Here is a 23704-nt window from a genome sequence, read left to right on the forward strand (position 1 = left end):
AACAAACCCTCAGCTGTGAGAAGCGGCGGCCATGCTATAATCTGTGTATATATAACCTGTATCCACACAGCAGTGAGCACTAGATCCTTTATTGTAGAGTAACAATGTGATTACAACCTGTCCATAGAAAACACAACAGTATCTCCAAAAATCAGAATACTGTCAGTGGGGTAGTAAGAGGGGGCACGAGACGCCCGGCCGGGAGGGCTGACCTGTAACAAGGGCCTTCTCACTGCTGCAGTGCGTTACAGTAGCATCACAGCAGCTGCTTTACATGTTTTATTCTAATACTCCAGTCACATCCAGAGCTGTAAACAGCTTTTACATTGTAGGAAGATCTAGAGATCTCTCCCTGTCTGCTGCAATGCATCTTGGGAAATGTAGTGTTGTTGGCCCTTGAGCCGCAGTCAGATGTGAACCAGCAGCGCTTAAGGGTCATTAAAGGGGCTCGGCCAAGATGGTGGAATTGATCAGTGCAGTGCTGGTGCTAAGAGGAAGACTTTACAAAGCATCTCTGGATGTGACTGGAGAAGAACATGAACTGTAGAGTAGATATTAAAGGTGCCAGTGAGCCGCACGTCCAGAGGTGGCGCTATACCGGTGTGTATCTCAGCTCGCGTCACCTCGCAGGAAGTCTCCTCGCTGACCGCCGGTCTTGCTCACAAGTTTAACCTCTTCGATCACCATGTCGTGAGTGACGGCCTTGCACATGTCGTAAATGGTTAATGCCGCCACACTCGCTGCCGTCAGCGCCTCCATCTCCACCCCGGTTTTACCGTGAGTGCGACACTCGGCAGTGACCACGGCTGTGAAGGTCGCGGCGTCCAAGCTGACGGAAACCTTCACTTGGCTGAGGGAAATATTATGGCACAGAGGGATCAGCTGAGCGGTCAGTTTGGCGCCCTGAATGCCGGCGATCTGCGCCACGGTGAGGACGTCGCCCTTCTTCAACTGATTGGATTGGACTAGACTGAAGACTTTGGGCCCCAGGCGGATGGTGGCCGTAGCGATGGCGGTGCGGCTGGAGATTGACTTGTCGCCAACATCCACCATGTGAACCTTCCCGGCGCGGTCAACGTGCGTCAAGTGATCAGACGTCTCCTGTAAACCAGAATTATTGTGCGTATTGGATAAATAGTCAGTGGAAGACTGAGGGGTATTAAGGCACTGAGAATGGGGGGCCCCGGGGCCACTGCAGAAACTGCGCAGAGGAAGCACCAAACTAGTCACTATACGAAAATCAGGCAGCAAGAAGTCCAGATACCTGCTCCTCCCCCTCCACAAGGGCAGGGCGCAGCGCCCCCCTGTTAGCAGGCCACCAGCAGCAAAGACTCTGATTGATTCCTTTATAGAGTAACAGTCACAGACAGCGAACCAATAGGGAGGAGAACCTGGAAGAGAGAGAGAATGGGAGTTATAGTCCGGAGGGGGAAAAGAAGCATCAACCAGTACAAATAATAGTGCCAGGGGGCGCTAGAGATATACACGGGGGAGAGGGGGCAGTGTGTATAGGAGTTATACTGAGGTACACCGGGGAAGGGTAAATAATATACCCTGGTACACCAGGAGGTAGTAGAGCCGGCGGCCAGTGACACCAGGAGAGAGGTTTTGCACTGTAGGTTGTATTGGCCCCCTCCCCACCTTCAGGACGTCTTTCTCATTCTTAGTGTCATTGCGGAGATATCAATAAGATAATTCAGGACTGGAGAAAAACAACAACCCGAAATATACAGAAAAATCCTTCATAGAGAGAACGGGGGTGTAATATACTACATTATATATACTGTACATTATACAGGGGGTGTAATATACTACATTATATATACTGTACATTATACAGGGGTGTAATATACTACATTATATATACTGTACATTATACAGGGGTGTAATATACTACATTATATATACTGTACATTATACAGGGGTGTAATATACTACATTATATATACTGTACATTATACAGGGGTGTAATATACTACATTATATATACTGTACATTATACAGGGGGTGTAATATACTACATTATATATACTGTACATTATACAGGGGTGTAATATACTACATTATATATACTGTACATTATACAGGGGTGTAATATACTACATTATATATACTGTACATTATACAGGGGGTGTAATATACTACATTATATATACTGTACATTATACAGGGGTGTAATATACTACATTATATATACTGTACATTATACAGGGGGTGTAATATACTACATTATATATACTGTACATTATACAGGGGGGAGAGGTGTTAATATAGTACATTATATACTCTACACTAGATCTATATTTCGTGTTCTCTGGCATCTTTATCTATTTCTATTAGATGTTTTGTCTCATCCTGGGGATTCGCACATAAGGAGATCTCTCTCTGCCTGTTGACTGTTTCCATGAAGAAAGGTCATGTAAGTATAACACAACAATGCCGGCCTGTGACATCACAATGAGGGGTCCTGCCTGGCCCCCATACGTACAGGTTCTGTCACCCACCAATCAGGATCATGGGACGGTTTTTCATCTGGGAGATGCTGAACATACCTGGGGGCCGAAGAGACGGATTTATTATTAGTGGCTGATACAATGTAACAAACTGCGCATGACATCTATGTTCAGCTCACAGAGCACATACTACACTGATACAATGTAACAAACTGTCAGCACACAGGGGAGAGGTGTGCGCTACATCTGTATCCAGCTCACAGAGCACGGTCTACACTGATACACTGTAACAAACTGTGCGTGACATCTGTATTCAACTCACATATACTGTACTTTATACTGGGGAGTGTAATATACTACATTATATATACTGTATATTATACTAGGGGGTGTAATATACTACATTATATATACTGTATATTATACTGGGGGAGGTAATATATTACATTATATACGCTGATACAGCTGGTGGTCTTGTCACATTGTATGAGAGGGTCGCTAGCCTCGGACCGGATGATCTAGTGTACAGTGAACTCACCCGCGTGCTGCTTCTTCTTCCGCCCCACAGCCGCCCCAATAACCTGTATCAGCTCCTCCTCGCTCGCTCCCTTACGCAGCCAATCTCTAAGAGACACTTCTGAGTTCCCAAAGAGGCAAACCTGTGCACGGAGTCAGTAAATACTTAGACTCTAGTTACATCCAGAGCTGTCATCACAGATGTTACATTCCTGCCACAGCCAGAGTACTGTTAACTACTTTTATACTCCACTCACATTCACAGCTGCAACAACATTTTATCTGCTCAATTCACATTCTGAACTGCATTAAAAATTTAGATTTTCAAGTAGCATCCAGAGCTGCACTAATATTTCTAGATTACAATCACATCCAGAGCTGCGCTAATAATTCTTACACTACAATCACATCCAGAGCTGCACTAATAATTCTTACACTACAATCACACCCAGAGCTGCACTAATAATTCTTACACTACAATCACACCCAGAGCTGCACTAATAATTCTTACACTACAATCACATCCAGAGCTGCACTAATAATTCTAAACTACATTCACATCCAGAGCTGCACTAATAATTCTTACACTACAATCACATCCAGAGCTGCACTAATATTTCTTACACTGCAATCACATCCAGAGCTGCGCTAATATTTCTTACACTACATTCACACCCAAAGCTGCACTAATAATTCTTACACTACATTCACATCCAGAGCTGCGCTAATATTTCTAAACTACATTCACATCCAGTGCTGCACTAATAATTCTTACACTACATTCACACCCAGAGCTGCGCTAATAATTCTTACACTACAATCACACCCAGAGCTGCGCTAATAATCCTTACACTACATTCACATCCAGAGCTGCACTAATAATTCTTACACTACAATCACATCCAGAGCTGCACTAATACTTCTTACACTACAATCACATCCAGAGCTGCACGAATAATTCTTACACTACATTCACATCCAGAGCTGCGCTAATATTTCTCAGACTATATTCACATCCAGAGCTGCATGCTCAATTCTTATGTTGTAACATCACAGCTACATTTGTTGGTGACCTCTAGATCTGCATTTACAGAGTGTATGCTCCAGTCACATCCAGAGCTACGAGGTGAGAGTGACCACACCTTGAGATTACCATCCGCCGTGATCCGCAGTCGGTTACAGGATCCGCAGAAGTGCTCAGACATGGAGGTGATGAAGCCGATCTGCCCCTGGAAGCCGGGAACTTTGTAGGCCTGAAACGGGGCACAACAGATCGTAACCAGGTCATAGCACCCCAAAATAATAGCAATACCCAAGTCACCCACTAACAGTGACCAGTACAGTGCTCAATAGGTTGTCACACAATGTTCTACAGACTCTGAGTAACATATAAACACACAGTATGTACAGAAGTTTCTGCTGCTTCGGCTCTGTCTGTATGAGTGTCAGTCTTCACTGAAGGTCTCCCATTACATTCATGAACCAAAAGCCCCAGATGAGCTACAGAGAAAAAGTGACCCCAAAGAGATAATACATACAAAGGGGATAGTGTACCTTGGAGGTGCTCGAAATCTCAACAGGGACCTTCTCCAGCTCTGGCCACTTCTGGCGGATAGTGTCCAGCATCTCCTGGTAACTCACCATCTTCTTAAAGTTCCACTTGTTACCTACAAACAACAACAACCTCATAAGATAACATCCTGCACTGGCACCAAGGACTGCTGGCGAGAACCCCAAATTACTGCACCCCATCTAACTGCGCTCACTATTCTGCTGGTGCAGTCACTGTGTACATACATTACATTACTTATCCTGTATTATACTCCAGAGCTGCGCTCACTATTCTGCTGGTACAGTCACTGTGTACACACATTACATTACTTATCCTGTATTATACTCCAGAGCTGCGCTCACTATTCTGCTGTGTACAGTCAGTGTACATACATTACATTACTTATCCTGTATTACACTCCAGAGCTGCGCTCACTATTCTGCTGTGTACAGTCAGTGTACATACATTACATTACTTATCCTGTATTACACTCCAGAGCTGCGCTCACTATTCTGCTGTGTACAGTCAGTGTACATACATTACATTACTTATCCTGTATTATACTCCAGAGCTGCGCTCACTATTCTGCTGGTGCAGTCACTGTGTACACACATTACATTACTTATCCTGTATTACACTCCAGAGCTGCGCTCACTATTCTGCTGTGTACAGTCACTGTGTACATACATTACATTACTTATCCTGTATTATACTCCAGAGCTGCGCTCACTATTCTGCTGGTGCAGTCACTGTGTACATACATTACATTACTTATCCTGTATTATACTCCAGAGCTGCGCTCACTATTCTAGTGGTCACTATGTACATATATTACGTATCCCCCGTCACCCACCATCGAAGGGCATGTACTCGATGAATCGCACCTCCAGCGGTTGCTTCTCCGTCAGGGCTACAAAGTCCAGGAGTTCGTCTTCATTTAACCCTCTCATCACCACACAGTTCACCTGCACCAAAACAAATATGGAAAGAGACAAAGTTCGCTCATCTGGGCCAGCATTAACTCCTTCTGAGCTCAGCAACTTACTCCAGTCACATCCAAAGCTGCATTTTTAAGTAGAGAGACAAAACACCGGATCCTCAATCTGCATATCCCAAAGATGTCTGACATGCCTGCTACCCCAGAGAGGGTTAATGGCTGGGCTGTGCTGCGGGTGGTGCAGATATAATGTGAAAAAATAATAAAAGCAGAAACATCTAAGATCAGTAAAAAAAACCTGAAGTAACAGGCTGCGGCGCCACCTGCAGGACATTCCGAGGACTGCAGACAGGACCACACGCAAAAACCTGCAAAATCAAGTCTCCGATTTCACCAAAACATTGCCAACCAAAAATCTATAAACCCTCCAATCCGCAGAACCCCTCCCTACGCTGAGTCACTAGAAATTGTCACCCAGCTTTTTAAAGGGCCAGAATGTCATAAATTCTCCAGTAACATCCGCCATCTTTGCAGCCTGTCAGTCTAAACTGCAGTTCTGGTATTTTATTCCTCCATCAGGGAGCTGTATATATATATTACCGCAGTGAGTGCACAGTCCGCAGGGACCTCACCTTCACAGGATTGTAGCCCAGCTCCACCGCCCGCTGGATGCCCTCCATCACCTTATGGAAGCCTGGAGACAGAGAAATGGTAAACACATTAACCCTGATATGGCCATGAGCCGCACCCTGTGACAGACTCAGCTCTGCTACATCACCAGGTAACAGGGAATTCATAGGTCTACATGTCTGGTGCCCCATCTAGTGGTCAGAAGCGGTATTACAGCTCACACCTCTTCAGCATCGTTCACACTCGGCAGCGCCAGGACCTTGTCCTATTACTGCAGTCTGCACAGTGGCTGCTCCGTGACAGTGTCAGGATGTATACAGCATAGTCAGTCGAGGACCGACACTGCTATCATGGCGCACTCAGCCCATAACACAGACAATTAACTAACGCCATCTGTAAGCTCCGCCCCCGGCGCCAGTACAGAGTACGGTAGTATCTAACCTATAAGGGATGGCAGATGGAACACTATGGCGCAAAATTATCAGTAGAATCTTAGAAGCATCGCCCGCCATTACTGCGTCATATCACTGGTACTATATCATACCGCCATCATTGCAACATATTACTGATACTATATCATACCGCCATCACCGCAACATATTACCGATATTATATCATACCGCATCACACTGCCATATCATTGGCTGGTACGATATCATACTGCTATCACCGCACCATATCACGGGTACTATATCTTTCCGCCATCACCGTATCATATCACTAGTACTATATCATACTATCACTGGTACTATATCATACCGCCATCATCACATCGGATCAGTGGTACTATATCATATCGCCATCACCTTGCCATATCACTGGTACTATATCATACCGCCATTACCGCATCATATCACTAGTACTATATCATACAGCCATCACCATGCCATACGGAATCACTGATACTATTTCATACCGCCATCACCTCGCCATATTATAGGCCCTCTATCATATCGCCATCACTAGTACTATATCATACTGCAATATCACTGGTATTATATCATACCGTCATCAGTAACCCCATGCCACATCTTCTTGGACAGTCTTACGGTATTAGGGTTGATCTCGATATACTATTTATCGCCCAGTACTATACCGCCATCCCTGCACCACACTGATCAGTGCCAGTACGGAGGCCGGCCCCGCGCTGCACCATCCACAGCTGCCATGATGTGTCCATAGGTCTCTATGCAGGGGATGGTGGTATTATTTATTACACCGCACTCACCTTTCCTGCGCACAATGAACTCGAACTTGGCAGGCACCAGCGTGTCCAGGCTGACGTTCAGGACGTCCACGCCCGCCTCCTGCAGCTTGGGTAACAGCCGCGCCAGGTTGATGCCATTTGTTGTCAGTGCAATTGTTTTTAACCCTTCCAGTTTCCTCAGTTGTGCTGAGAACAGAGAAAGGCGGAGGGTGAGTCCATATACCAAGAGGGTTCAGGACTGACCCCCAACCAAATAAGCCCCCTGCCACCCCCCTCCACCACTCCAGAGCCCCCCCCCGCTGACCTATGATGTCCACCACGTCCGGCCGGATAAGCGGTTCCCCACCGGTCAGGCGGATTTTGTCCACTCCCTCCTGTACAAAGAGTCGGGCCAGGGTCAGGATCTCGGCGGTGCTCAGCAGTTCGCTCTTCGGGGTCAGCTTCACCCCCTCTTCAGGCATACAGTACTGACCTGCAGAGGTGCACAGGATCAACAGAAGTATGTGAACCCCAAATACCTCAGAGCCTTCCTGATGAGGGCACTATATGGCAGCACATTATGCTATTATTTGGTACATTATGGTATAAATGTCTAGTGCCATATAGTGCACAAGTAATTCTACTGCACAATACCTAATACCGGGACTAGTATTCTGGTGTGATAACACACCGTGTAGTATATTATTAGTACACTATATGAATTATATGAACAATGAATAAGGAATACAATATGGCGGTATTACTCACAGTGACTTATTACAGGATATATAGGGGAGCTGTAATTTATATACTGTATATGGTGGCATTACAGTTACTTATTACAGGATATATAGGGAAGCTGTAGTGTATATACTGTATATGGCGGCATTACAGTCACTTATTACAGGATATATAGGGGAGCTGTAGTGTATATACTGTATATGGCGGCATTACAGTCACTTATTACAGGATATATAGGGGATCTGTAGTGTATATACTGTATATGGCGGCATTACAGTCACTTATTACAGGATATATAGGGGAGCTGTAGTGTATATACTGTATATGGCGGCATTACAGTCACTTATTACAGGATATATAGGGGAGCTGTAGCGTATATACTGTATATGGCGGCATTACAGTCATTTATTACAGGATATAAGGGGGAGCTGTAATGTATATACAGTATATATAGCAGCATTACTTACACCGCAGGTTACACTTCTCAGTCAGTGAGATCCTTAGATATTTGTGCTGTCGCCCAAAGCTGTCGGTGAGGAAGGCGGAGAAGGGCGCGACGTCATCGCCCAGGAATCGCCTTCTGTCTGCGCGCGGGGTCAAACTCTGAAAAGAACAAAAATACAAGAAAATGCAGATGACAAAATGCTCCGGAGGACACGATGCACACAGAGCACGGCGTCCTGCTGAGAAGTCATGTAATTGCGAGCCCCATAGTGCTGCTTTACACTGCAGTCCTGCTCCATTAGCACCAGCGGCTCACATTGTGTATTGGGATCGGAGTTACCTGTGTGAGAGGAACAACGGACAGAACAACAGAGGCGATGGCTCCCATCACATGACACGTATCAGCCAATAGAAGCTCACAGGTCCTTCACTCTACACAATTATCAGAGGACTGTATACATACATATTATATACACAGTACTCACTGTTGTTCTCTGTTATCAGCCCTGATCAGAGGACTGTATATATACATATATATTACAAGTACACAGCACTCACTGTTGTTCTCTGTTATCAGCCATTATAAGACCTGTATACACGCAGAACCCCCGGGTAGCGCCTGAGACGTTCTCTAGTATCACTGTATTTACCAGCACCCTATTACTTGGTCTCCATGGTGACAATACTGTGGGTCACTTTTTTGTAGGAAGGGGCTCCATAATATTACTTTACAGCGGTCACTGACCATGAAGGGGCCGTGTCCAGTCACATGACTACAGCAGAAAGTAGCCGAATAACCAACCAATGTGTACAGGGTGTGACAGCGATGGATCGGGCAGATGGATTTTAATATGTTCAATTATTTGCTCCCCAACCCCCTGCACACCGGCATCTGCAGAAAGAACACAAGACATTGAAATGGAAGACCCTCCGATTGCTGCACTATGGACTCCAAGGCGATCGGTTTGATAGTCTATATATCTAAGATGATCCAGAGTCATCTTATGAAATTGTGTGGCAAGTCCAAGAAGAAGAGACCACGGGAGAAGGAGAAGGAAGAAGAGGAGACCACGGGAGAAGGAGAAGGAAGAAGAGGAGACCACGGGAGAAGGGAGAAGAAGAAACCACGGGAGAAGGAAGAAGAAGAAACCACGGGAGAAGGAAGAAGAAGAAACCACGGGAGAAGGAAGAAGAAGAAACCACGGGAGAAGGAAGAAGAAGAGACCACGGGAGAAGGCAGAAGAAGAGACCACAGGAGAAGGAGAAAGAAGGAGAAGAGACCACGGGAGAAGGCAGAAGAGGAGACCACGGGAGAAGGCAGAAGAAGAGACCACGGGAGAAGGCAGAAGAAGAGACCACGGGAGAAGGAGAAAGAAGGAGAAGAGACCATGGGAGAAGGAAGAAGAGGAGACCACGGGAGAAGGAAGAAGAAGAGACCACGGGAGAAGGAGAAGGAAGAAGAGGAGACCACAGGAGAAGGAAGAAGAAGAGACCACGGGAGAAGGAGAAGGAAGGAGAAGAGACCACAGGAGAAGGAGAAAGTAGGAAAAGAGACCACGGGAGAAGGACAAGAGGCCACGGGAGAAGGAAGGAGAAGAGACCACGGGAGAAGGAGAAGGAAGGAGAAGAAACCACAGGAGAAGGAGAAAGTAGGAAAAGAGACCACGGGAGAAGGACAAGAGGCCACGGGAGAAGGAAGGAGAAGAGACCACGGGAGAAGGAGAAGGAAGGAGAAGAGACCACAGGAGAAGGAGAAAGTAGGAAAAGAGACCACGGGAGAAGGACAAGAGGCCACGGGAGAAGGAAGGAGAAGAGACCACAGGAGACGGAAGGAGAAGAGACCACAGGAGAAGGAAGGAGAAAAGACCACGGGAGAAGGAAGAAGAATAAACTACGCATAGATGAAGACGCCCTGCTGACTCCAAGAAGTGGCCGAGCACAAAGAAGTACAGTGCCTACAAGTAGTATTCAACCGCCTGCAGATTTAGCAGGTTTACACATTCTGAATTAACTTGGCATTGTGACATTTGGACTGTAGATCAGCCCGGAAGTGTGAAATGCACTGCAGCAAAAAAGAATGTTATTTCTTTATTTTTTTTTTAAAATTGTGAAAAGTTTATTCAGAGGGTCATTTATTATTCAACCCCTCAAACCACCAGAATTCTGTTTGGTTCCCCTAAAGTATTAAGAAGTAGTTCAGGCACAAAGAACAATGAGCTTCACATTTTTGGATTAATTATCTCTTTTTCCAGCCTTTTCTGACTATTTAAGACCCTCCCCAAACTTGTGAACAGCACTCATACATGGTCAACATGGGAAAGACAAAGGAGAATTCCAAGGCCATCAGAGACAAGATCGTGGAGGGTCACAAGGCTGGCAAGGGGTACAAAACCCTTTCCAAGGAGTTGGGCCTACCTGTCTCCACTGTTGGAAGCATCATCCGGAAGTGGCAGGCTTATGGAACTACTGTTAGCCTTCCACGGCCTGGACAGCCTTTGAAAGTTTCCTCCCGTGCCGAGGCCAGGCTTGTCCGAAGAGTCAAGGCTAACCCAAGGACAACAAGGAAGGAGCTCCGGGAAGATCTCATGGCAGTGGGGACATTGGTTTCAGTCAATACCATAAGTAACGTACTCCACCGCAATGGTCTCCGTTCCAGACGAGCCCGTAAGGTACCTTTACTTATCAAAGCGTCATGTCAAGGCTCGTCTACAGTTTGCTCATGATCACTTGGAGGACTCTGAGACAGACTGGTTCAAGGTTCTCTGGTCTGATGAGACCAAGATCGAGATCTTTGGTGCCAACCACACACGTGACGTTTGGAGACTGGATGGCACTGCATACGACCCCAAGAATACCATCCCTACAATCAAGCATGGTGGTGGCAGCATCATGCTGTGGGGCTGCTTCTCAGCCAAGGGGCCTGGCCATCTGGTCCGCATCCATGGGAAGATGGATAGCACGGCCTACCTGGAGATTTTGGCCAAGAACCTTCGCTCCTCCATCAAGGATCTTAAGATGGGTCGTCATTTCATCTTCTAACAAGACAACGACCCAAAGCACACAGCCAAGAAAACCAAGGCCTGGTTCAAGAGGGAAAAAAATCAAGGTGTTGCAGTGGCCTAGTCAGTCTCCTGACCTTAACCCAATTGAAAACTTGTGGAAGGAGCTCAAGATTAAAGTCCACATGAGACACCCAAAGAACCTAGATAACTTGGAGAAGATCTGCATGGAGGAGTGGGCCAAGATAAATCCAGAGACCTGTGCCGACCTGATCAGGTCTTATAAAAGACGATTATTAGCTGTAATTGCAAACAAGGGTTATTCCACAAAATATTAAACCTAGGGGTTGAATAATAATTGACCCACACTTTTATGTTTAAAATTTATTAAAATTTAACTGAGCAACATAACTTTTTGGTTTGTAAGATTTATGCATCTGTTAATAAATCCTGCTCTTGTTTGAAGGCTCTAACTTATTTGCATGTTATCAAACCTGCTAAATCGGCAGGGGCTTGAATACTACTTGTAGGCACTGTATAAAGTTGACGCCATTTGGACTTGTTTTGGGTTTCTTTACCTTCTTCAGTGTGATAAGAGTTTTCTTAAGTACCTTCCTGACACCTCATCAGGCGGAGTTTGGGTTTTAACCTTACCCCTGTGTATGGAGACATTACATCTAACCCCGGGCTCTCCTGTGACAACAGCGAGAAGAAGCTTCCGGTAATCTGACATCACTACCGGCTTATCAGAGGCTCCGACTACTCCTGGGAGAGCGGACACTTCCTGGATTATCAGACAGGTCTCATGTGGGCCAGCTCACACATTTTTGGTCCATCCAATCGCCCTCTGGGACCCCCACACCATGGACCCCCTCACTGAGCCCGCAGGATGGAAGACTAGAAATATCATAGCGGAAAAATATTACATTAAAAAACTAAAAAGATACAAAAGAAAAACAAATACCCAAGGTGTCTATCAGGACCGTCCCATCATACCTGCCCCCCCCCCCATCTGTCAGGACCGTCTCATCATACCTGCCCCCCATCTGCCAGGACCATCCCATCATACCTGCCCCCCCATCTGTCAGGACCGTCCCATCATACCTGCCCCCCCCCATCTGTCAGGACCGTCCCATCATACCTGCCCCCCCCATCTGTCAGGACCGTCCCATCATACCTGCCCCCCCCATCTGTCAGGACCGTCCCATCATACCTGCCCCCCCCACCTTCTGCCAGGCCCATCCCATCATACCTGCCCCCCCATCTGTCAGCACTGTCCCATCATACCTGCCCCCCCATCTGTCAGCACTGTCCCATCATACCTGCCCCCCCATCTGTCAGGACCGTCCCATCACACCTGCCCCCCCCCCCCCATCTGTCAGGACCGTCCCATCACACCTGCCCCCCCCCCCCATCTGTCAGGACCGTCCCATCACACCTGCCCCCCCCCCCCCCATCTGTCAGGACCGTCCCATCACACCTGCCCCCCCCCCCCCATCTGTCAGGACCGTCCCATCACACCTGCCCCCCCCCCCCCATCTGTCAGGACCGTCCCATCACACCTGCCCCCCCCCCCCCATCTGTCAGGACCGTCCCATCATACCTGCCCCCCCATCTGTCAGGACCGTCCCATCATACCTGCCCCCCCATCTGTCAGGACTGTCCCATCATACCTGCCCCCCCATCTGTCAGGACTGTCCCATCATACCAGCCCCCCCCCATCTGTCAGGACCGTCCCATCATACCTGCCCCCCCATCTGTCAGCACTGTCCCATCACCATCACACCTGCCCCCCTCCCCCCCATCTGTCAGGACCATACCATTATACCCGCCCCTCCTCATCTGTCAAGATAGTCCCTTCATATCAGGCCCCACTTTCCTCCCCATCTGTTAGGAGCATCCCATCATACCTTCACTCCCCCACCTATCTGTCAGGACCGTACCATTGTAACTGCCCCCCCCCCACCTTCTGCCAGGACCATCCCATCATACCTGCCCCCCCATCTGTCAGGACTGTCCCATCACACCTGCCCCCCCCCCCCCATCTGTCAGGACCGTCCCATCACACCTGCCCCCCCCCCCCATCTGTCAGGACCGTCCCATCATACCTGCCCCCCCATCTGTCAGGACCGTCCCATCATACCTGCCCCCCCATCTGTCAGGACTGTCCCATCATACCTGCCCCCCCATCTGTCAGGACTGTCCCATCACACCTGCCCCCCCATCTGTCAGCACTGTCCCATCACCATCACACCTGCCCCCCTCCCCCCCCCCATCTGTCAGGACCATACCATTATACCCGCCCCTCCTCATCTGTCAAGATAGTCCCTTCATATCAGGCCCCACTTTCCTCCCCATCCGTTAGGAGCATCCCATCATACCTTCACTCCCCCACCTATCTGTCAGGACCGTACCATTGTACCTGACCCCCTGCTCTGTGCTCGGTACGTTCAGCCCCCACCTCCATAAAAGATGTAATCAGCAAAATCTTATCCGATTAATTCATCGGCAAATCCGAAGATAAATCCACAACAAATAATATCCACGAGAAGAAGAAAGAAACATTAGAACGTAGAGGATACAGCGACAGCGGCCCTGGTATATAGGACAGGGCCCTGGTATATAGGGCAAGGCCCTGGTATATAGCCCTGTACAGAGTATACAGCATGGTGCCCCAGTATAAAGCCCTGTATATGGTATACAACAGGGACAATAGTCTAGGAAAGCTGGGTGACAACCTCTGCTGTAGCTGTAATGGAGGCCATTTGGGCTGTCACAAAACTACAACTCCCAGCAGGTACTTCTACCACAGACTGTCAGGGCATGCTGGGAGCTGTAGTACCGCACCCACTGCTTATAGTCACACTATACATAAGCATGGTGTAGGAGGGCAGTGAAAGTGGATGGCAGAAGCCGCTTATCTCTGGAAAGTGGATGCTCCTTATCACATTTCTACAGAGAGAGGAGCAGAGGAACGCTGCTCCAGAGAGAATCATTAACAGCTGCAAGTCACCAGATAACCCGAACTGTAAACCAAAGGTCTAGTGTGAAAAGTGCCGACAGGTACAAGCAGGAGGCTCACAGCAGCACAGAGCATGTCAGGAGAGGAGTGTGCTGATCTTATAAAGGAGGTCACAGGGTGTGAGTTACATAGTGGAGGAGCAGGGTCCCTGCAGTACAGAGTATTTCAGGAGAGGAGTGTGCTGATCTTATAAAGGAGGTCACAGGGTGTGAGTTACATAGTGGAGGAGCAGGGTCCCTGCAGTACAGAGTATTTCAGGAGAGGAGTGTGCTGATCTTATAGGAGGTCACATGGTGAGAGTTACATAGTGGGAGGAGCAGGGTATATTTGTGTATACTTTCCTCTGCTGTTCTCTGTTATCAGTCACTTATATTCTTGCTATCACTGTGGATAAATGATCTCTGTCAGTTCTCTCCATTGTTTTGTGTAATAGAACCAAGTACAGAGACTCAGAATGTAACAGCTCCCTATATGAGATAGATATATATACTGTATATACACACCTCCAGTGCTGACATAACCTTATATATAGTACAAGTGACATCAGAGACGATCCTCTCATCATTCCCTCATTACAGGGAAACTCAGAGAAACGCACAGAACAATCATCACATTGTCACCCCGAGACCGCCATGCACATCAGAAGACGGTGTGCATGACCATCATGTGAGACCGCCGGGAATAATCAGAGAGAGAGCGATGTCAAACAACATTATATCACTCCAGAGTTACATCCTGTATTATACTCCAGAGCTGCGCTCACTATTCTGCTGGTACAGACACTGTGTACATACATTACATTACTTACCCTGTATTATACTCCAGAGCTGCGCTCACTATTCTGCTGGTACAGTCACTGTGTACATACATTACATTACTTATCCTGTACTGATCCTGAGTTACATCCTGTATTATACTGCAGAGCTGCGCTCACTATTCTGCTGGTACAGTCACTGTGTACATACATTACATTACTTATCCTGTACTGATCCTGAGTTACATCCTGTATTATACTCCAGAGCTGCACTCACTATTCTGCTGGTACCGTCACTGTGTACATACATTACATTACTTATCCTGTATTATACTCCAGAGCTGCGCTCACTATTCTGCTGGTACCGTCACTGTGTACATACATTACATTACTTATCCTGTACTGATCCTGAGTTACATCCTGTATTATACTCCAGAGCTGCGCTCACTATTCTGCTGGTACCGTCACTGTGTACATACACTACATTACTTATCCTGTATTATACTCCAGAGCTGCGCTCACTATTCTGCTGGTGCAGTCATTGTGTACATACATTACATTACTTATCCTGTATTATACTCCAGAGCTGCGCTCACTATTCTGCTGGTACCGTCACTGTGTACATACATTACATTACTTATCCTGTACTGATCCTGAGTTACATCCTGTATTATACTCCAGAGCTGCGCTCACTATTCTGCTGGTACCGTCACTGTGTACATACATTACATTACTTATCCTGTATTATACTCCAGAGCTGCGCTCACTATTCTGCTGGTGCAGTCACTGTGTACATACATTACTTATCCTGTATTATACTCCAGAGCTGCGCTCACTATTCTGCTGGTACTGTCACTGTGTACATACATTACATTACTTATCCTGTATTATACTCCAGAGCTGCGCTCACTATTCTGCTGGTGCAGTCACTGTGTACATACATTACTTATCCTGTATTATACTCCAGAGCTGCGCTCACTATTCTGCTGGTGCAATCACTGTGTACATACATTACATTACTTATCCTGTACTGATCCTGAGTTACATCCTGTATTATACTGCAGAGCTGCGCTCACTATTCTGCTGGTACAGTCACTGTGTACATACATTACATTACTTATCCTGTACTGATCCTGAGTTACATCCTGTATTATACTCCAGAGCTGCACTCACTATTCTGCTGGTACCGTCACTGTGTACATACATTACATTACTTATCCTGTATTATACTCCAGAGCTGCGCTCACTATTCTGCTGGTGCAGTCACTGTGTACATACATTACATTACTTATCCTGTACTGATCCTGAGTTACATCCTGTATTATACTCCAGAGCTGCGCTCACTATTCTGCTGGTACCGTCACTGTGTACATACATTACATTACTTATCCTGTATTATGCTCCAGAGCTGCGCTCACTATTCTGCTGGTGCAGTCACTGTGTACATACATTACATTACTTATCCTGTATTATACCCCAGAGCTGCGCTCACTATTCTGTATTAGGCTGCCTTCACACGGATTAACGCCGGCTTTACGAGCGCTCCCATTGAAGTGAATGGGAAGTTTTCGGGAGCCTTCCGCAGCGCTCGCGTGTACGGCTGTGAATGAGGATTTTTACAAGCCCGGCGTTACTCCGTGTGAAGGCAGCCTTATACTCCAGAGCTGCACTCCCGGCAGGTTATGATCACATGACCTATAATAACTCTTGGCACATATAGCAGCATTACAGGATTGATTAGATTACGACAACAGATGAGGCTTATATTCCCAGTGCAGGCTGTATACAGTATACACCATGTGCTTAGTACTAACACCTCCCCCGCCCTGGTGTATAAATTTTCACCTGGGAACTGACCACAAACAGCCTCATGTCTGCAGTATTACAGGGGATTTGCTGCTGTTCACACTATATAACTGGCTGCAGGGGGTGAACAGTTTCCAAGCTGATGAAAATAGCGAGGAGGGGGGGCGAGGAGCAGAGAAAAAGGGGAGGGGGAGTAGTAGTAGGTAGAACACAGAGGACAGGAGTAGTAGTAGCAGAGGACAGGAAGAGTAGTAGTAGTAGTAGTAGTAGTAGGTAGAGGACAGCAGTAGTAGTATGCAGAGGACAGGAGTAGTAGTAGTAGTAGTATGCAGAGGACAGGAGTAGTAGTAGTAGTAGTATGCAGAGGACAGGAGTAGTAGTAGTAGTAGTAGTAGTAGTATGCAGAGGACAGGAGTAGTAGTAGTAGTAGTAGTAGTAGTATGCAGAGGACAGGAGTAGTAGTAGTAGTAGTAGTAGTATGCAGAGGACAGGAGTAGTAGTAGTAGTAGGCAGAGGACAGGAGTAGTAGTAGTAGTAGGCAGAGGACAGGAGTAGTAGTAGGCAGAGGACAGGAGTAGTAGTAGTAGTAGGCAGAGGACAGGAGTAGTAGTAGTAGCAGGCAGAGGACAGGAGTAGTAGTAGTAGCAGGCAGAGGACAGGAGGAGTAGTAGTAGCAGGCAGAGGACAGGAAGAGTAGTAGTAGTAGTATGCAGAGGACAGGAGTAGTAGTAGTAGTAGTAGTAGTAGTATGCAGAGGACAGGAGTAGTAGTAGTAGTAGTATGCAGAGGACAGGAGTAGTAGTAGTAGTAGTAGTAGTAGTATGCAGAGGACAGGAGTAGTAGTAGTAGTAGTAGTAGTAGTATGCAGAGGACAGGAGTAGTAGTAGTAGTAGTAGTATGCAGAGGACAGGAGTAGTAGTAGTAGGCAGAGGACAGGAGTAGTAGTAGTAGTAGTAGTAGTAGTAGTAGTAGTAGGCAGAGGACAGGAGTAGTAGTAGTAGTAGGCAGAGGACAGGAGTAGTAGTAGTAGTAGGCAGAGGACAGGAGTAGTAGTAGTAGTAGGCAGAGGACAGGAGTAGTAGTAGTAGTAGGCAGAGGACAGGAGTAGTAGTAGTAGTAGGCAGAGGACAGGAGTAGTAGTAGTAGTAGTAGGCAGAGGACAGGAGTAGTAGTAGTAGTAGTAGGCAGAGGACAGGAGTAGTAGTAGTAGTAGTAGGCAGAGGACAGGAGTAGTAGTAGTAGTAGTAGGCAGAGGACAGGAGTAGTAGTAGTAGTAGTAGGCAGAGGACAGGAGTAGTAGTAGTAGTAGTAGGCAGAGGACAGGAGTAGTAGTAGTAGTAGCAGGCAGAGGACAGGAGTAGTAGTAGTAGTAGCAGGCAGAGGACAGGAGTAGTAGTAGTAGTAGCAGGCAGAGGACAGGAGTAGTAGTAGTAGTAGTAGTAGCAGGCAGAGGACAGGAAGAGTAGTAGTAGTAGCAGGCAGAGGACAGGAAGAGTAGTAGTAGGCAGAGGACAGGAGTAGTAGTAGTAGTAGGCAGAGGACAGGAGTAGTAGTAGTAGTAGTAGTAGGCAGAGGACAGGAGTAGTAGTAGTAGGCAGAGGACAGGAGTAGTAGTAGTAGTAGGCAGAGGACAGGAGTAGTAGTAGTAGGCAGAGGACAGGAGTAGTAGTAGTAGGCAGAGGACAGGAGTAGTAGTAGTAGTAGGCAGAGGACAGGAGTAGTAGTAGTAGTAGGCAGAGGACAGGAGTAGTAGTAGTAGTAGTAGGCAGAGGACAGGAGTAGTAGTAGGCAGAGGACAGGAGTAGTAGTAGGCAGAAGACAGGAGTAGTAGTAGGCAGAAGACAGGAGTAGTAGTAGTAGTAGTAGGCAGAGGACAGGAGTAGTAGTAGTAGGCAGAGGACAGGAGTAGTAGTAGGCAGAAGACAGGAGTAGTAGTAGTAGTAGGCAGAGGACAGGAGTAGTAGTAGTAGTAGTAGTAGGCAGAGGACAGGAGTAGTAGTAGTAGTAGTAGGCAGAGGACAGGAGTAGTAGTAGTAGTAGTAGGCAGAGGACAGGAGTAGTAGTAGTAGTAGTAGGCAGAGGACAGGAGTAGTAGTAGTAGTAGGCAGAGGACAGGAGTAGTAGTAGTAGTAGGCAGAGGACAGGAGTAGTAGTAGTAGTAGTAGGCAGAGGACAGGAGTAGTAGTAGTAGTAGTAGGCAGAGGACAGGAGTAGTAGTAGTAGTAGTAGGCAGAGGACAGGAGTAGTAGTAGTAGTAGTAGGCAGAGGACAGGAGTAGTAGTAGTAGTAGTAGGCAGAGGACAGGAGTAGTAGTAGGCAGAGGACAGGAGTAGTAGTAGTAGTAGTAGTAGGCAGAGGACAGGAGTAGTAGTAGTAGTGGTAGGCAGAGGACAGGAGTAGTAGTAGTAGTAGGCAGAGGACAGGAGTAGTAGTAGTAGTAGTAGGCAGAGGACAGGAGTAGTAGTAGTAGTAGGCAGAGGACAGGAGTAGTAGTAGTAGTAGGCAGAGGACAGGAGTAGTAGTAGTAGTAGGCAGAGGACAGGAGTAGTAGTAGTAGTAGTAGTAGGCAGAGGACAGGAGTAGTAGTAGTAGTAGTAGTAGGCAGAGGACAGGAGTAGTAGTAGTAGTAGTAGGCAGAGGACAGGAGTAGTAGTAGTAGTAGGCAGAGGACAGGAGTAGTAGTAGTAGTAGTAGGCAGAGGACAGGAGTAGTAGTAGGCAGAGGACAGGAGTAGTAGTAGGCAGAGGACAGGAGTAGTAGTAGTAGTAGTAGGCAGAGGACAGGAGTAGTAGTAGGCAGAAGACAGGAGTAGTAGTAGGCAGAAGACAGGAGTAGTAGTAGTAGTAGTAGTAGTAGGCAGAGGACAGGAGTAGTAGTAGTAGTAGGCAGAGGACAGGAGTAGTAGTAGTAGTAGGCAGAGGACAGGAGTAGTAGTAGTAGTAGGCAGAGGACAGGAGTAGTAGTAGTAGTAGGCAGAGGACAGGAGTAGTAGTAGTAGTAGGCAGAGGACAGGAGTAGTAGTAGTAGTAGGCAGAGGACAGGAGTAGTAGTAGTAGTAGGCAGAGGACAGGAGTAGTAGTAGGCAGAGGACAGGAGTAGTAGTAGTAGGCAGAGGACAGGAGTAGTAGTAGTAGCAGCAGGTAGAGGACAGCAGTAGCAGGTGCAGATGACAGGAGCTGTAGTACGTCCCGGACCTAGAAGCTGCAGACAGCCGGGCTCTCACCTGTACGGCTGTGGGCACCTCCACCGCGGGCGCTCCGGACACACAGCCTCGCCTGCAGCCATCCCAGAGTCTGACCCGGAGCCCCCTGCCCGTCAGCAACCCGCACACCCGTCTTGCGCCCGCTGCCATTTCCCGGGCTGTGCAGGAGCTGAGCGGCCGATCTCCAGCCCTCACTCTCCACTGCCAGAACCAGCCAGCCAATCACAGGCCACGCTGTCATTCACAGCCAATCAGCGCTTTGTTCTGTCACCCAGCCAGCCAATGACGAGCCGATCTGTCACACACACAGCCAATGACGAAAGGGCCTGTCACACACCCAGCCAATGACGAGAGAACCTGTCACAGACACAGCCAATGACGAGACAGTCTGTCATACACACATCCAATGAGAGGCGGGCATTTACTTCCGTGTCGCAGTGGTTTTCGGGAGTTGTAGTTTCTTTCCCTTCAGTTGCTGTTTGGTGTGAATGTGAGTGCGCGCTCCCCCTGCTGGCCACTTTACATACTGCAGCAATGAGGAACAGCTAGAACTACCGGTAGAAGGGACCCCTCACTCAGTGTGGGGCTGAGATGTCGCTGATCAATATGGCCCCTCACCAACCAATTTTACAAGCAACCAGCAATGGAATTGTTTCTAGGGGCCCACCGCCAGGACCCTTGCGGATCAGCTGTACCGACACAGCCTGACTACTGGTAATAACAATGCCATGCTGCTCACCTGCCATACAATGTCGCTCCACAATGGCCCCCGCAGTATAATGTACTTCACCATAGCCCCCACACAGTATAATATGCTGCACAGTGGCCCCAATACAATGTTCCCAAGAATCCCCCTTGAAATTTACAAATATTCGTGAGGTTCAGCACTCCAGTTAGTGCTATTATTACACGTTGGGGTTGGCTCAGACCCCAGAGTACAATAATTGGAGGTCCAGGGAAGGTGATGGAAAGTAACAGACACTTAGACTCACCTCACCTGGGCTTCCTGCTGTCTGCAGCATCCTCCTCAATCCTCTTCTGTCTGTGACTCTGGTTTTACATCCAATAGGTCACTGCTGGGGCCTGAAATTGGGCCTTAGTTGTCACATGTGGCATGTTGACATCATTACACTGGCACGCCCCCACATGACTGCTGTAGCCCAATCACAGGCCTCAGTCACTGGCTGGAAGAGCCCCGAAGAAGATGTTGGGAGCCGTCAGAGTCCCTGGAGAGGTGAGTACATGTATTATATTTAAGCACCTCCCCTGGGCAATGTGAGACCCCATTGTATAATAGTAACACTAATGGAAATGGACATAATGTCGGGGGCCCATTTCTATTAACAATCTGTTTAGTGGTCGGGGCACTAAGCTTTCTCCAATCGCTATCACAGTGCTGTGGGGTCCCGGCCATCTTCAGCAGGCCTCGTACCTCTCTGGTCGTAGTTGCAACATCTGCGACTATGGTCTTTATGCTGGAGGTCCATTATGGCCCACTAAAGTCAGGGGGCCCATAGGGGGATTCACCGGTTCCTTGGAAGGCCAGAGAACCATGTAAATGAACAATACTCTCCGAGCTGCATTCCCAGTCACCTGCAGACTCCGGGTGTAATGTCTGCGGCCCAGCCATTATTGCACCTTCCCTGCCACAACATCATCCACAAAAGGCAGAATAATGGAGCACAGAGATGATAGATGATGGCTGATAGATAAGATAATCCTTTAATAGTCCCACCATGGAGAAATGTCAGTGTGTTACAGCAGCATGGTAATACAGATACAGGATAATACAGTAATATATTACAGAAGGAGACACAGAAGCTCAGAACAGCAGATGGGAAATAAAATACAAGGAGTCATAGCAGCTGAGAAAAAGAAACGAGGAAGATTTCAGGGTCATTTAGTTCTCTGTATGGAGTGAACTTCGCTTAGTCTGATGTTGATTATACAGCCTGATCACGGTTGGGTGAAAGGACCTCCGATAGCTCCTTCTTGGGGCGAAACAGTCGGTCACTGACAGTACTGCCCAGTGCTATCACAGTCTCATACATGGGGTGGGATTTGTTCTCCAGCATGGAGGTCACCACGGACAGTGTCCTTCTGTCACCAACCACCTGTACTGGGTCCAGGGGGCTCCCCAGGACAGAGCTGGCCCTTCTAACCAGCCTGTCAAGTTTATTTCTATCCCTGGCTGGTATATTACGCCCCCTACAGGCCACTCCGAAGTAGATGACTAAAGCAACCACAGAGTTGACAAAGGCCCTAAGAAGTGGCCCCTGGACTCCCAATGTCCTCAACCTCCTGAGCAGGTAGAGTCTGCTGTGGCCCTTTCTGTGCAGCACATCCAGGTTATTATTGAGGAGCACACCCAGGTACTTATAGGTCCTGACTATCTCAATGCCTGTCCCCTGGATGCCCACCAGATTTGGAGCACATTTCCACTTACTAAAGTCCACCACCATCTGCTTGGTCTTCCCAGCATTAATCCTGAGGTGGTTCTGCTGGCACCATTCTACAAAATCCCGGTTTAAGTCTCTGTACTCCCTGTCGTCTCTGTGATGAGGTGGCTGATAGATGATTGCTGATCAGACCCCCCCAGGGTATTACAGTGTATAGTATGAGAGATCAGACCCCCCCCCATAGGGTATTACAGTGTACAGTATGAGAGATCAGACCCCCCCATAGGGTATTACAGTGTATAGTATGAGAGATCAGACCCCCCTATAGGGTATTACAGGATATAGTATGAGAGATCAGACCCCCCCCCCCCCCATAGGGTATTACAGTGTATAGTTTGAGAGATCAGACCCCTCTATAGGGTATTACAGGATATAGTATGAGAGATCAGACCCCCAAGGTATTACAGTGTATAGTATGAGAGATCAGACCCCCCTATAGGGTATTACAGGGTATATTTCTGCAAGTCCCTACTCCATGTCCATCGCAACACCTCCAACATGGGATGACGGGAAGAGCTAGTCAGTCTTCCCCTATGGCTCACCATGCCGAAGAGGGCGCTATCATTCTGGACACACATAAAGGGCAGCAGCCCTGGCTCTTACCACCACCAAGCCTGGCTGAGCCACAGAGCCCTAAGCAAGCCCAACACCCCCCCAACCAAGCATCAGCCATACCAAAACCAACATGCCCTGAGCAAGGCTCAAATAAAAGGAGCCATTGAGAAAGACAAAGAGCGGTACGTCGAGGAATGGAGAAGTGCAATAAATAACTCCAAGAAACCCATCATGTATCAGTCATTGCAAAGGGACTACACCATGGCCACGTACCTGAAGAGAATACCCCACCCCAAACACAGTGTGAAGGATCTCGCCTAGCCATAGCCACTATGACCCAGCCACTGGCAAAACTGCGATCACCTTCTTACCTTTACCGTCCGCTCTCACCCTGAGAGAGGGATCGGGTCTTATAGGATAATATGAGACGAGCTTTCTAAAGTTTTAT

At 47.6% G+C, this 23704-nt stretch overlaps 2 protein-coding genes across 5 annotated transcripts in view; one reads left to right on the forward strand and one right to left on the reverse strand.

Annotated features, from left to right (window-relative positions):
- DAAM2 (dishevelled associated activator of morphogenesis 2) overlaps positions 1-14795 on the forward strand; it is a 134869-nt gene extending 120074 nt beyond the window's left edge. Inside the window, exon 27 of the transcript XR_012715298.1 lies at positions 14763-14795. The gene's annotated coding sequence lies outside the window, so the exon portion shown is untranslated. The remainder of the gene's footprint in view (positions 1-14762) is intronic.
- MOCS1 (molybdenum cofactor synthesis 1) lies at positions 82-20436 on the reverse strand. Of its 4 annotated transcripts, none has more exons than XM_075267347.1 (11): positions 20282-20436; positions 8483-8618; positions 7600-7767; positions 7317-7481; positions 6091-6152; positions 5375-5486; positions 4524-4636; positions 4112-4222; positions 2992-3112; positions 2505-2552; positions 82-1391 (listed from the first exon to the last, which is right to left on the reverse strand). In XM_075267347.1, exons 1-11 carry the CDS (start codon positions 20390-20392, stop codon positions 610-612), a joined length of 1929 nt encoding a protein of 642 aa, XP_075123448.1. In that variant the 5' UTR covers positions 20393-20436; the 3' UTR covers positions 82-609. The 4 variants fall into 4 exon arrangements, with proteins under 4 accessions (XP_075123448.1, XP_075123447.1, XP_075123449.1 ...); XM_075267346.1 differs by having other exon boundaries at positions 20264-20436; XM_075267349.1 differs by having other exon boundaries at positions 1257-1391; positions 2489-2552; positions 20264-20436.
- Between the last annotated feature and the right edge of the window lie 3268 nt (positions 20437-23704).

The sequence above is a fragment of the Leptodactylus fuscus genome, chromosome 3 (assembly GCF_031893055.1).
Source record: "Leptodactylus fuscus isolate aLepFus1 chromosome 3, aLepFus1.hap2, whole genome shotgun sequence".
In the NCBI taxonomy this organism is placed as follows: domain Eukaryota; kingdom Metazoa; phylum Chordata; class Amphibia; order Anura; family Leptodactylidae; genus Leptodactylus; species Leptodactylus fuscus.